Raw genomic sequence first — 14547 nt, 5'->3', positions numbered from 1 at the left:
TAAAAAAAAAAAAAAATGGGCCGGGCCGGTTAACCGGTGGGCCTGGACCAGGCTAGGTTCGGGCCGGATTAATCGGGCCCAAATTAAAAAATAACTGGCCCAAGACCCGGAACCCTAAAGCCCCAGGATTTACTGGGCCATGTCAAACCGGGCCGATTTATTTAAGTGGGCCGGGTAGGGTCGGGTAGCCCGACCCACTTGACAATCATAGTCGTGAGTTTGAATTGTAAGATGTAATGCGTAAATTTATCTACTATTACTTTATTTATTTTATGGATAAGGTTCGTTTGACCACGTGTCATGGTTTTCAGCCATATATATCAGTGAACCGGCGTGGTTAGATCTGCCTTTGTTAATAAGTAAATATATTGCTTTATATATGAAACACATCTGTTTACTAATGCGACTATTTTGAATTTTGTTGTACAACTATCTCGAAGCTTGATGTCCAAGGTATAATTGGACGTGTTTTCAGACTATTTCAAATTATCCTGATCATTTATAACATTTAAAATTTCTCACCACTTAAATTTTAAATATTTCTTGTAATACTAATTAATTCCTCTTACATTACCCGTTCAAATCTTTTCTTGTAACACATATTAATTGAGGTGTTAGTTTCAATTTGTCTTTTTAACTTTTCTTTTTAATATATGTCTCTTCTCTTTTTTGGTTAGTTAAATTTACATATCATTAGTGTCACAAGAAATAAGAATCAAAATTTTTTACTTTCTTAAACTTCAAGTCAAGTCATGTCAAGTCAAAACAATAAACAAATTGAAATAGAAGAAAAAGGTAGTTCAAAATTGGTTTGTGCATATTCATCTTTTATACATGTCATACAAACACAAGGCAAATTATGTACGTATTAGTTTTTTTTTTTCAATTTTCAGTTGACTATTCTAAGTATTAGTAGCAGTTGATGTTTTCAGACCGTATCAAAGAAAGTTTCTACTCTTCTGTAATCAAATTGACTCTGTATTGAATCAAATAAAACGATCAGTTGATGCAAATTTCCAATATAAACTAGACAAGCTTGTTGCTTATCCAATTATTAGCTAAAAGAGAGAGACTCTTACAACAAGCTAAAGAAGAAAGGTATCAGTGCGTATAAGTTAAATTCAATTAGCTAATATAACAAGCAGGAGGTCCAAAAAAAAAAAAGAATATGAAGAACGTTATGAAGATTGTGTTTGTGCTTTCTATCATCATGTGTGTCCTCCTAACACCTACTTTTGCTAGGAGGGGCGTGACTCGTGGAACAAGGGCTAGTAGTGAGGATAGTCGCGATGGAACTGCAACCACGACCACACGGGTCCTAGCAGCCCCAGCTGGTGCACCCCACGCCAGCAACAACTCATCATCATCCACCCCTCTGGGCAGGTCCTCTATAGCTATGGCTCTATTTGCTTACCTTACATTTGTTGACTTTTGATATACACACATTGAGCCATGGGATTCATAATTTGATATTCTCAAAACCCTCTATACATATGGGAAGCGTTAGAGCATTGGGCTATAACCTTTTCATTTTTGTTTTTTAATCGTGGGTGTGAATTGTAAGATGTGTGTGTAATTTTATCTATAATTATTTTATTTATTTTATGGGCAAGGTCCGTCTGATCACGAGTCATGGGTTTCAACCATAAATACTGTAAACCCGCGAGGTTAGATCTGCCATTGTTAATAAGTATATATTGTAGACATGTAATTTTTGATCCTCCCTCAATTTTAAATATTCAGTCATATATTATTTTGATTATTAATTTTATTTTTAATTAATTTTTAGTTAAAAAATAAATAATTAAGTAATGTTAATTTTGAGATATTAAAAATGATAATAAAATAAAATAAAATATATATTTTATTTTTCTAAATTTTAGTAAAATTAATAGTTTTTGTATTGTTTTATTTATTTTAATTATTTATAAATTTTATTGTATTTTAAAAATTGAATTTTAAAAGCTCGCTCCCCTCTTATCTGCCTAAAAACTATTTCCCCAAATAAAAAAAATCACTCCCTACCCAGACAGAAAAAAAGAGAGTACGTACATTCACATAGAGTACATATTTGAACATCAGATAAAAGAAAAAAGAGCAGAGAAAAACACAGAATAAAAAGAGATCAGAAAAAAAGAGTAAAACAAAGAAAGAAAGACTTGAAGTTTAAGAATTTTTGTTTGAGATTTTCGGTGACAACTACTTCTTGTTTCTTATTCCGTTTGAATCATTACAGGTTCTTATTCGAACTTGAACCATCTCATGTATAATATTTCACTGTGAAAAGCATAAATGAAATTATTCAAGTATTTTTTTTCTATATTATTTAATATGTGTAGTTAAATAATTGTATGAATTATTATTATTATATATTATACGATTATGTTATTGTATATTGATATCTTTGTTTATGGAAAAGTTTCATGTTCATACATACTTATATACTAATATATATAAACACTGTACATAACATAGGTAAAAATCAGTAAAAAAAATATAATAGAAAACTGAAAGTTGAACAAAGTAGGAGAAAAATTAGTAATTTATGAATTTTTTTTTTACGAGGAGTTCGCCGGAACTCGTAAGAAACAGCCACTAAAACGTTCCCGAACCATCTTTGCCTTCGTCGGAAATATTACTCCAGCCGGCGAACCAGCATCTGCCTCCGCCATCTCCTCTCCCCTTTTCCCGCTAGTATCGTTTTCCTCTCCGGCCAATCCCTCACTGGATCCACGCCATTAGCACCAGCGAACCACCGTCGGAACCAGCCATCCATCGGCAGAATACCAGTGCCGCCGGCGCCGCATCTTTCTCCTCTTTCCCGTCAGCGGCGAACTCACCAGATTTCCTCCTTATTTCATCATTTTTATTTATGGTCATTAATAAAAATTTTAAAAAAATTATTTATTAAATTAATTGCTTAAAAGAATTTACTTAAGGTTATTGTATAATTAAGAATTTTTTTTTAAAATAAATAAAATTGTTATAAGTTTATAAGTGACAACCAAAGTTTTAACGCTAAATAAATTCTAAGCATGTTTATAATATTTGTCTCAATTTAGAATGCGGCGTACGCATCTTTCTAAGATGTTTTAAAATAATTCAAGGATGTAAAAATACACCTTGGCTAATAATTTTTTTCTTTTTAAATTAACTTGACAAATATTTTTAAACTTTCACCAATTTATTTAATATGAAATAATAGACGAATTTTAGTATAATAAAATGAGCGATTTTTAGGGCATACTAACATAATTTGTCAAAATAGTTTGAGTCAAGATAAGTCAATAAAAGCGATCGTACTAGAACCACGGGACTCGAGGGGTGCCTCACACCTTCCTCTTGGTCAACAGAATTTCTTACCCGATCTTCTGATTTCGTAGACCAACAAAGAGTCATTTCCTTTTGATAGGAATTCAAAAAGATGACTTGAAACACCATAATTCAATTTCAAGTAGCGACTCTAAAACTGATAAAAAATTAATCTCTATTCAATATCGTCATTTTAATTGAAAAAATCCTTCGACTCAAACTCCTGCAATCGAAAAAGGGTGTGACATATATATTTATTCGTATGAGACACATCTGTTTACTTATGTGAGACAATTTAGCGACGTTACATTATTGTACTACACTACTATTAGAAGCACCAAACTTCTAACCATGTCTCAAGCTTGTTACAACTGCTAGATATAAATAATAATAAATCCCTGAATTTCCACTTCAGTCTTAAGTTTATTAGCTGTACTGGCTCAAGGCTTCTTGGTTTGGCCAAACGAACTCATATTAATTAAAGATCAGAACTCACACCTTGGATAAATACACTTAACAGTTTTTATTACTGTGCAAAGCGTAGAAAATTTACTCTTCTTAAATATATTACGTATTATTATCCCAAATTAATGTGGAGGTGTGGATCAACAAAGAGTCCATTTCAGGAAAATTCATTTTCACATTAATTATCAACGAGATCGCATAAAAATTCAACGACCCAATATTCTGTCAATTACTCAATTTCTTTTACATGTCAAGATTATTTATTTTGAAATCTAATTTAAAAAAAACGAAACAAATTATGTAATCAGATCATTTAGTATTTAATGGATATATGTTTTAAAAAAAAAATTCTTTCCATCCAATTGAATTTACAAAGAAATTACTGTTTTTTTAAATATGCTAACCACGACAAATTCACTAGTTTTGTGGGTTAATGGTGGTGACTTCCACTTGCAAAAGTGGATTAACACCGTCCCGTTGACTTTCAAGAACACCAACATAAACATTAGTATTCGGTAGTAAAATAAAAAAAGAAGAGGTATTTATTTGAAGTTTTAGTAGAAGGCTTATGTTATGATCGGATAGAAAATAAGTAAATCACAAAAAAATAAAAAAATAAGAACACACAAATTTATGTGGAAATCCTTACTGGAAAAATCACGGGCAGAGGCAGAGGAGGTTTCACTATAATGGAGAGAGTTCAACGTGGAGACGAATTGTTTCAATGACGTATTTTTCTGAATTTTCCAAAACAACCCAGTAAATGCACTTATATAATACGTCCATACAAACATTGAACGTGGATCGCACCGCGAAACTTTTCCCTACGCTATCACCACCGATCCCATTGAAAATCACAACATGGACCACGCCGCGAAACTTTCAAGGCTGGATCAACAAAATTCGGGTCACAACTCTAACAACTTGTAATTGAACGTGTTTTCAAACTATTTCAAATTATGCTAATTATTTAAAATTTAACTATCAAATTATCCTGATCATTTATAATATTTAAAATTTCTCACCACTTAAATTTTAAATATTTCCTGTAATACTAAATTACTAATTAATTCCTCTTACATCATCCCTTCAGATCTTTTCGTGTAAGGCATATTAATTAAGCTATTACTCGTTAATTTGTTTTTCTTACTTGCTATTACTTTTAATTTGTTTTTCTTAATTTTTTTTTTTTTAATTTATGTCTCTTCCCTTTTTTGGTTAGTAAAATTTTCATATCATGAGTACTCCAAGAATAAAAAATTTTTAATTTTCTTACACTTCGAGTCAATCAATACGATAAACAAATTGAAATTGAGGAATCTGCTAGTTCAAAATTGGTTCCTGCGTCTTCATCTTTTATACGTCATAAAAGCACGAGGCAAACTACTATGTACGAATTAGTGTTTTTTTTTCTTTCAATTTCCAGTTGAGTTGACTATTCGACGTACTAGTAGTAGTTGAAGTTTTCAGACCGTAAAAAGAAAGTTTCTACTCCTCTCTAACCAAATTGACTCTGTATTGAATCAATAAAACGACCACTTCATGCAAATTTCCAATATAAATAGACAAGCTTGTTGCTTATCCAATTAAAGAGAGAGACTCTTACAACAAGCTAAAGAAGAAAGGCATCAGTGCGTATAAGTTAAATTCAATTAGCTAATATAACAAGCAAGAGGTCCAAAAAAAAGAATATGAAAAACGTTATAAAGATTGTTGTATTTGTGCTTTCTATCATCATGTGTGTCCTCCTAACACTTATTGTTGCTAGGAGGAGCCTGAGTGGTGAAACAATGGCTAGTAGTGAGGATAGTCGTGGTGAAACTGCAACCACCACCACACGGGTTCTAGCAGTCCCAGCTGGCGCTCTCCGCGCCAGCAACAACTCATCATCATCCACCCCTTTGTGCATGTCCTCTATGGCTATGGCTCTATTTGCTTACCTTACATTTGTTTACTATTGATATATAAATATCGGGCTGGGGCTCAAAATTCAAATATGTCGAATTGTGCTGGGTATGTAAATCATAAAATGTATGTAATGTACAACTCTATCTGCTGTTATTTTTTGTTTATATTCAAAGGATTCGTTTGACCACGAGTCATGCGTTTCAGACGTACAAGCGAACCCGCTGTTAGATCTACCATTGTTATATTTGTATTAGTTAAAAATACATTTGCTTACTTTTATAACTTTGTGGAAAAAAGAAGATATAATATTGCCTCGAGTGAGGCCCTGTCATTATTGGATCTGGAGTTTTGTATAAAATTTTTGATTTTTAAAAAGAGTTTAAGTTTAGTGCGCCATTCATATATTTTATTTTTACATCATCACGTGACTTTTATCTGTTGAAGCGGATCATTCATTTTATATTTTACTTGAGAAATGGATGACCTGCTACAACAGGTAAAAGTTACCTAATAGTGTAAAAAAAAAAATACATCAACAGTGCATCAACCTTAAATTCTTTTAAAAATTTCTTTCCTGAAGCTGTTCGTATGAACTGAAACTTGCATAATCTGATTTAGGGGGAATTTTTGGGACAGAGTTGATGTTTTGAGAAACTGATTTTACCTCTAAGTCCTGATGATACATTTAAGCAGAATATATACAGAATTTAAAGCGATATATATAATACTACAAAAACGGTAATCAACAAGCGAAGAATGAAGAAGGTGATGCATACACAACCTTATACCTCGCTACGATATCAAGGCAGAAGATTATTTTTGATAAATCTTCCTATCAAGTAAAGCAATTTTTTTTCTCTCTTTTGCTTTTATAGTGACGCAAAGCAATATTATTAAAATTGAAAATAAAGAATATTTATCATCTGAGCAACTTCCTCTCGTTAATTCCTCACTTCCTATTAGCTGCGCCATTGCCAATTAGTTTGAATACATGGCATCAATCCGGGGAAAATGTTAAATTGCAGAGGCAATAAAGTAGATGTAGATCTAAAAGGACAATGATGGAAGGTGCTAATTAATTAAGTTGACATGATCATGAAATGGCTTCACCCTAAGACAAACACGTGCATAGATTCATCAAAGTTAGTAGAAACACATAAAATGGATTTCGAGCATGACATTTTATGAATAGAAAAATAACCTGAATTCAAAATTTGGAAGTCCACCCACATGAGTACTTCAGTCCATGTTTTGCATTGGATCTTTCGCCGAAGGATCAAGAACTAGTATTATTATCAAAGAAGTAATTGACTTCCACCTTCTCTATCTTAACACACATCTATACCATATTGTGAAAATTTTAATTTCAAATCAACAATAACATACTAATATCAATGTAATCTCATGATTGTGATATGGAAAGAATGATGCGTACACAACCATTTTTTTTTTGGGTAGTTTTGTACATAGGCATATTCCTACTTAAATAGTTAGCAATGTAAATTTTTTTACGAGTATGTCTTTTTCTTTTTTTTGGTTTCCCGGATATCGTTGGAGCCCCGACTAATTTGGATCGGGCATTGCAGGGCCCATTAAGTTGGCAGCGCTCCCAACAGAATTTTCTTCATACTCAGGGTCAAACACTCGATCTCTGATTAAGGGAGGAATAGTCCCATCCACCGCACCACAACCCATGTTGGTAAGTATGTCATTAATTATAAGGTGATTATTGTTAAAACATAAACAAACAAATATAAAGTGTGTCATCTTTCATATTAAGTAATTAAACTTTTAGACAAAATATATTTCTATCTTTGCTTCAATTTGAATACCTATTTTTTATTCGAAATAATTTTTTTTTTAAATTGTGTTTTTAATCTAAAGATATGTTGATATATATCTTTTAAATATAAATGGAAAAAACTCCGTGGCCAGTTCCCTACCGCTTAAGGTTGGGGGTTCGATCCCCACCTCTGATAAATGGAAAAAACTCTGTGAAAACTCAACCAATATCCTACCGCTTAGTACGCTGACAGTAGAAATGGAGGATTAGTCTCACGGCTGCCGGCTGTGGGGATACCTTGGAAAACAAAAAAAAAATGAAAACTCAAACCCTAGCATAAATTTATAGTAGTAGGTTATTTAATACTCTCTAGCTTTCCTTTCGCTACCAATTTATCCTTTCTAAAATTCTTTTATTTCTCTTATTAGTAATCGCGCCGGTTTATTAACTAGGTTGTTGGTCTTCTTGTCTGTGTGTTTCTCTCTTTTTTTTTTTTTTCCTTTCTTCTTTTCTCCAAGTGTAGTTATATTTATATTTATATTTATTCCTCTCTTTTCACTTTGATGAGCTCAAAATTTAACTCATGTCCAGTCATGATTGTAGACACACAACAACAAGATCACAAGAAAGTAGTAAAAAGAGTTGAAGATGGATGGAGAACTCCTACATCAAAGGAACATACAATCCCAATGAAATATCCGAAAGCTCCTAGGAAGGCCAAGTCAATATCAGTACTTGCAGCTACTAATGTTGTTACAAAGAGAAAAAGAAAAATGTTTTTTGATGTTTACAATGGTGAAGTTGAATTACTCTTTCCTCCAGCTCTACTTGCAGATCTCATCAAGAAAACCAGCACAACTACAAGTACCATTCTGTGATGTAGGTAGATCGATCTTCCATATGTTATGTGTGTATTATGTAACCTATTAATTATGTTCTAACATGACAGTTCCATAATATATCTTTCCAATGTTTGACAATATTAATCTATGTTTGTCGCTAAAGTTTATCTCATTTAATTCACCTAATGATAATAATGCAGCTCTTTGTCATCTCTTCCACATTATAATTCTCACTGAGTTCAAGTTATCCAGTAGTATAAGTAATTTTTATATCATCGATCAGGCTACATTTAGAATCTGTTGTAACAAATAATTTGTCTTATTTCTAATGTCATGAATCTCATATTTTAAGTATGTTTATTTTGTAGATATTATTTGGATGATCTAACAATATTAATGTAATCTTTCTCTCTCTATATATATGAAAAGTATAGGTAACTTAAACTTAGTTCCCATTTATTCATTATAAAATGGTCCTAGCCTGGTCTCTTTTTGGCTGTTGGTAATTTTATTAATAGAAGCGTATGATAGGCATAATTGTTGTCATGTGGGACGAAGATAGAGAAACACAGACAGCAATTGACTTACAGCAGGATGCAAGCATGAAATATACATGCTCAACAATTTATATCTTTGTTTTATACGTACTAATTTAATAGTACTATTCTCTACCTTCTTTGGCTGTCCCCACTTGCTTTCATCTTTTGTCGCATGAATTTATTTGTTTATCATTCACGTGAATGGAGTTCGACTTATTGGATTTCATACTAGGAAATTTCACTATGCAAGTGAAACACTATTGTACTACGTTAGTGCGAAGTACTCCACCGGCTGAGTTTTGAACTTTTACTTGTGAAACTCTAGCAGTTTTTATTGGAGTTTCAATTGTAAATGATTTGAATTTGAGCATATTGTGCTGATTTTTTTCTCTCTCCGTATTTTAGCTAGAGAAGAGTTAAAAAATGGCTATTGAATGTATATCGATCTAAAATGAGGCTAGTCGTTCCAATTTCTATACAACAGTAAGGCATATCGTGTGTAGCCCAAGATAAAGCCCATTGAAATGTTGTCTGGAGGACTTGGATTTGGAACAAAATATATGCAATTCAATAACGTAATAATTAGACACAATTTAGACTTTGAAACTAAATAATACAAATTGATTTATATTATAAAAAAAATAACATAAACATACACCTTAAGTTACCGAATAATGATGTCCAAAACTTGAAATTTTTATTTTGAATGAAGTACTAAATTAAGGGGCAGGGCAGAATCCCTTATCACCAAGTAATTTTTTTTCTTCTATTCACTAAATCATCTTATCTCAAAAAACTATAGAAAAAGAAAAGGTGGCGCTGTCAAGCAAGAGGAAAACGGACAATTTTGATGGACCACATGAGTTCCACTTCCATTCACATTAGACAATTTTCTCTTTTGATAAGTCTAACAGCTCTTGTAATGGAAAAGAAAAATAAGGACCTTTAATATTGGCACTTATCCCTTTTGACCCTCCAAAAAAGATGAGTGTATGGGCACAATTTGGCCATATATGCAATTCAGAAACTAAATTTTATGGATTCACTCTTTTAAGATTTTTATATTAAATTCATTGTATTTGTAGCAACTATGAATTCATAGTTACTATTGTTTATTGTAACTTTAGTAAATAAATATATCTTTCGCATTATAAATACCAAGTTCATCTAGAACTGGATATCTGCATATTACACCCGTCACTGTTGTAGTGGACAAGTTGTTGCATATCATGTGAAACTAGGAAAAAGTCCACCCCAGTGTCCTCAAAGTAGAGTCGTTGTTTTGTTTTCACCTTCAAGAAACGGTCAATTCCTCCAACAAAAAGTCTCAAGTCTTTGCCTATTTTTCCTTTGAAAAGATAAAGCTTAAGAAAAATGGACTCGCTCTCTATTCTTCTCTCGCTAATGTCTTTTCCTCAAAATATATAGCAAAATTCCAACTTATATCTGATTCATACATCTCCTGATTTGGTCTTACCACTAAAAAAGTCTTGCATTCGCCCAGATTTTACATCTCCATTCTCCACCTAAACCTCACCAATCTTATCAACTTAATAATTATTAATTATACGAGGTCATCAGATGAATACTAGTATAACGGATAATCTATGTGTTCCCCATGATCAAATGATCACCGGCAAGAATAGGGCTTTTCTTTCACACAAATTATTACGCTTTCACATTTGTATTATGGAAACTACACATCTAGAGACTGATTTACCTTCGCAATTCAGACCAGGGAAGAACGTTGAATTTTCATCAGTCAGGACAAAACCAGAATGAAAAAAACGAGGCAATGGTAACAAAATTCTTTCTATTCCAAGGTACAACTAGGCGTCCTTCATCGACCACAATTAAAAAGAATTTAACAGCAATTTTGTGGTTTACTTGCACTCACAGAAGACAATATACTACTGACCAATCCAAGCGCGCAAAACATTTTGACTTCCGCTTGCTTCCTGTCAAGTGATCGGAGATCGGAGAGAAAGATCTTTTCGATATGTACCATTTAGGACGTTCTTAAAACCCACGTCAATTGGAAGTCTTGATGCAAAATTCTGCTATCAGTCAAGAATTATTGGCTTATCAATGTATACGTCTTCAGCAGCAATTCTGCCAGAGCCGCGAGCAACCATTTTGCCGAAAGAGCTTACTGCAGATAAGCTCTTAAAACTATTACTGCCCTCACTGAAGTTTCTTGATCTCCTAGACTTCCTGAGCTTTGAGGAAGAAACATCGTGGCTCGTGCCATCTTTCTTTTCAAGCTTGATAACATCTAATTGAACAATGATGCTACGACAGAATGGGCACACAGGTGCGGTAGGACTGGTCGTAGTAGGACTAGGCTTTTTATGACAGCACAAGGCCAGTACACAATGTGCACACATCTGGTGCCCGCAGTCCTGGACCTGAATAGTGCATACTTGATCAAAGCATATACAACAAACTTCTGTATCACTGACCTGCATTAGGTAATTGTAGATGATAGAAAATCTTAGGTCGTAGCAGCTTGTCAAAGAGTGGTTGTGTCTTTTAGGGAATTTACAGTACTTCATAGATGTCTGAACGGTAATTACCTCAGAGACGTTGTCATCCATCTCATTATCAGAATTGGTTGGCGAAGGTGGCGAATAAGTTGTTCCTTTTAGGATGTTCTTTTCCCTCTCCTTGTTCGCCTCTATTAGGGCACATTCTAGCAAATGTTTTGCCTCTTCATTCAGCTCACTAATGAACTTCAAAGGCGATGGCCAGACAAGAGGCTCTGCAGATGAAGGATTCAGCAAAGCCGCACATGCACCATGTTTGTGTCTAAAAGCAATTGTGTATGGTATTCTCCTGCACCCCAACATCCACATCGAATACTTTAGACAGAGAAGAAAATGATGCGATTGTGGACTCGCAAAAGAATATATTCAGTTTCAAAACTAGTAAGCAAGATTGCAAGTTCATGACTATACTTTGTTGTACAAAAATTGGCAAGTTTAAAAGAGGGAAAAAATGATACCCTGAATCATCTCTTTGTAATCGATCTGCTCCCCATGCTAACAATTCACGGATGCAATCAAGAGAACCAGCTCTTGCAGCCAAATGAAGTGATGTACTCCCTGGAAAACTATTTTTGTGCAAATTAAAAAAAAATAGCTGCTATAAGTACCAAATTACTACGAAAGCACAAACAATGAAAAAGGAAAAGTTAAGACTTGGACGGGATACTTACCCATATCGACCAGTAGAAGCACAAGCTAGAGCACCATTGTCTAGTAAAATATGAACACATTCAGGCCGTCTTTGACGGGCTGCTAAGTGCAAAGGTGTTGCTCCTTTACCATCTTTAACGTTCACAAACCGAGCATATCCCCTAAAAGTTTATTCCAACACAAAGACTTAGAACATATCATCATAGAAAGAACAAACAAACATGTGAATTCTCAAAGAGGTATACCAGGAAGACGCAATATGCGATGTCTGAGCAGCACAAAGAATTGTCTTGAGACAATCAGAGTGACCATAATAGGCAGCATAGTGCAAACATGTTCTCCCATTCAGCGTATCGAACATCAAAATCTGATTATATTTCAGTAGTTAGAATCATAAATTTTGCAGAAAACAACAATTGGCAGTTCACAGATTTTTAGTATTGCATACATTGGCCCCCGCTTCAATAAGCTTTTCCACACAAGAGATCTTCCCGTGCATCGCTGCCAGCATCAATGGAGTCTAAAGCAATAAACAACACAAATCAGGGGAAATTAAAAATATATATATAGATTCCGTCCCTTTCAATTTGCTTGACTATTTTGAATTGACACGAAATTTAAGAAAATACATAACAAGCTCAGGAATCAGAAGCCACAAAAAGAAATAATCAATTCAATATGAATTTCAAACTTTTTTTCCCACTCAATTGAAAATCGACCAAGCAAATAAGGAGGAAAAATTCAGCAATCATACCTGCTTATACCGATTGAATAGATCAACATTGACAGACTGGTCTACAAGCATAGAAACAACCTGATAAAAAAAAATCATAAAACTTTCAACAAAAGAAATCCCAAAGAAAAAAAAATGATTCTTGAAGAAAAAAGAATAGTTTTCAAGAAAGCGCACCTCAATCTGGCCATTAGCAGCAGCAATATGTAAAGCAGATTGTCGATCATAAACAGTAGAATGATGAACAAGACTCGGATTTCTCTCAAACAGACCCTTCACAGTCTCCAAATCACCACACTGGACAGCAGAGAAGAGTTCATGTTCATCACTTGTTCCACAACTGAGTTTCTGACCCATAATAAAAATCTCAACTTTATTCTGCTGCTGCAGCGAATACCGAAAGATGGTCAGTATATTACTTTTAAAAGTATACTTGAACACCCTTATGAAATATCTGACCGGAGGACACTTTTCACCACCGTGGAGGGCGGTGGTGATGGTGGTGGTAGGAGAGTTGGGAATTGGGAGAGTATGGAATTCCGCATATTTATGGAGTCCAAGAAGTGAGAAGGTGAGGTGGGATGCGTGAATATTGAAGTTTGGAAACTGCCCGAAAAGCGACGGCAGGGAAGAACGGGCAGCTGAGAGGGTGAAATACGAAAGAAAACGGGCAGCAATTGGATATTTTTCGGGTAGGTTAATGAAATGAATGTATCGTTCAACTCAATAAAATTTAATTTAAATGCTATGTTAAATTCTACTCCCTCGTTTTTGAATTAGACGATACTTTCAATCTTAATACATCAATTAAAAAATTTAATGATTAAAAGTATATTTTACCTTTTTATCCTTATTAATATTGTAAGACTCAATAATTAATTAAACATGAAAAATTGTAGCATATGCATACATAGATTGAAAATCTTATAGGAATATTAGTAGTGCTCCTTGAAAAGAAGAAAAGAAGTCAAGTTTTATAGAGTTTGTATTGAAAATATAAGTGTTATTTTCAAAAATTTTGAAAAGTGTAGTTATATTTAATCCCTATTAAGAGTAGAATGGGGAGAATTTGTGTAAAATAGTCTTGATTTGATAAGTTGGATAAATAAATTGAAATAAATTTTTTTAAAAAAAGGGTCAACTAATTCAAAACGGAGGGAGTACATCATTTTTAAAATATCATATCGAAAATTAAATATTAAACAAATAAAAATTTTAAATTGAGAATTAAATAAAAAATTAAAAGTAAAATGGTGGGTGCTGGAGGCTCTAATGGCTCTCTTCCTTTGGTTCTTCTTCTTTATATGAACAAGGGATCCAGAAAGTTGAGCGGAGGATACTCCGATTGCTTCACGATCGAAAATCTCGACCCCAACTCAGTCAAATCCACGCCCACATCCTTCGTCACCACTTTTACCTCTCTAACCAGATCCTTGGTCATTTCAAGAAAAAAAGATTATTTTTGTGAATTTAAGAAAAAAAAATTATAGCTCGTTGATTATTTTTGTGAAATTGACAAAAAAGATTAATGCTTGTTAATTATTTTTGTAAAATTTGATTCCTTCTTAAAATCAATTTGTTACTTGAAATATAATGTTAACATGCAGAGAAGTAGCAAGAGCTGATTCGAAAACTATATGGAGGTTGTATTTACATTTGATTTCCTTTCTTCCTTTTGTTTAGATTGTTAATCTTTTTTTCGTGAGAAGAAAAATTGAATCTTGATCCGTATTTTGCTGCCAATTATAAATTGTTAGGCTAAACTAGG

At 33.4% G+C, this 14547-nt stretch overlaps 1 protein-coding gene across 1 annotated transcript; it reads right to left on the bottom strand.

The window, feature by feature from the left end:
- Window positions 1–10645: 10645 nt before the first annotated feature.
- LOC107875541 (putative E3 ubiquitin-protein ligase XBAT31) lies at window positions 10646–13484 on the bottom strand. The gene is made up of 8 exons (XM_016722298.2): window positions 12957–13484; window positions 12801–12860; window positions 12495–12566; window positions 12292–12413; window positions 12067–12207; window positions 11854–11961; window positions 11426–11684; window positions 10646–11311 (listed from the first exon to the last, which is right to left on the bottom strand). Exons 1-8 carry the CDS (start codon window positions 13134–13136, stop codon window positions 10913–10915), a joined length of 1341 nt encoding a protein of 446 aa, XP_016577784.2. The 5' UTR covers window positions 13137–13484; the 3' UTR covers window positions 10646–10912.
- Window positions 13485–14547: the final 1063 nt, after the last annotated feature.

This window comes from Capsicum annuum, chromosome 6 (assembly GCF_002878395.1).
Source record: "Capsicum annuum cultivar UCD-10X-F1 chromosome 6, UCD10Xv1.1, whole genome shotgun sequence".
NCBI lineage: Eukaryota > Viridiplantae > Streptophyta > Magnoliopsida > Solanales > Solanaceae > Capsicum > Capsicum annuum.
Note: the sequence above shows the minus strand (reverse complement) of the source record. Positions and strands in the feature narration are given on the sequence as shown.

Bases quoted from the DNA above. Each gene is read 5' to 3' on its own strand.
- LOC107875541 (XM_016722298.2), bottom strand. From the start codon at position 13,136: ATGGGTCAGAAACTCAGTTGTGGAACAAGTGATGAACATGAACTCTTC. The intron at 12,567-12,800 runs GTATGATTGCTG...TTATTGCTTTAG, and splicing joins TATTCAATCGGTATAAGCAG to ACTCCATTGATGCTGGCAGC. The intron at 12,414-12,494 runs GTATGCAATACT...AAATATAATCAG, and splicing joins TTATTGAAGCGGGGGCCAAT to ATTTTGATGTTCGATACGCT.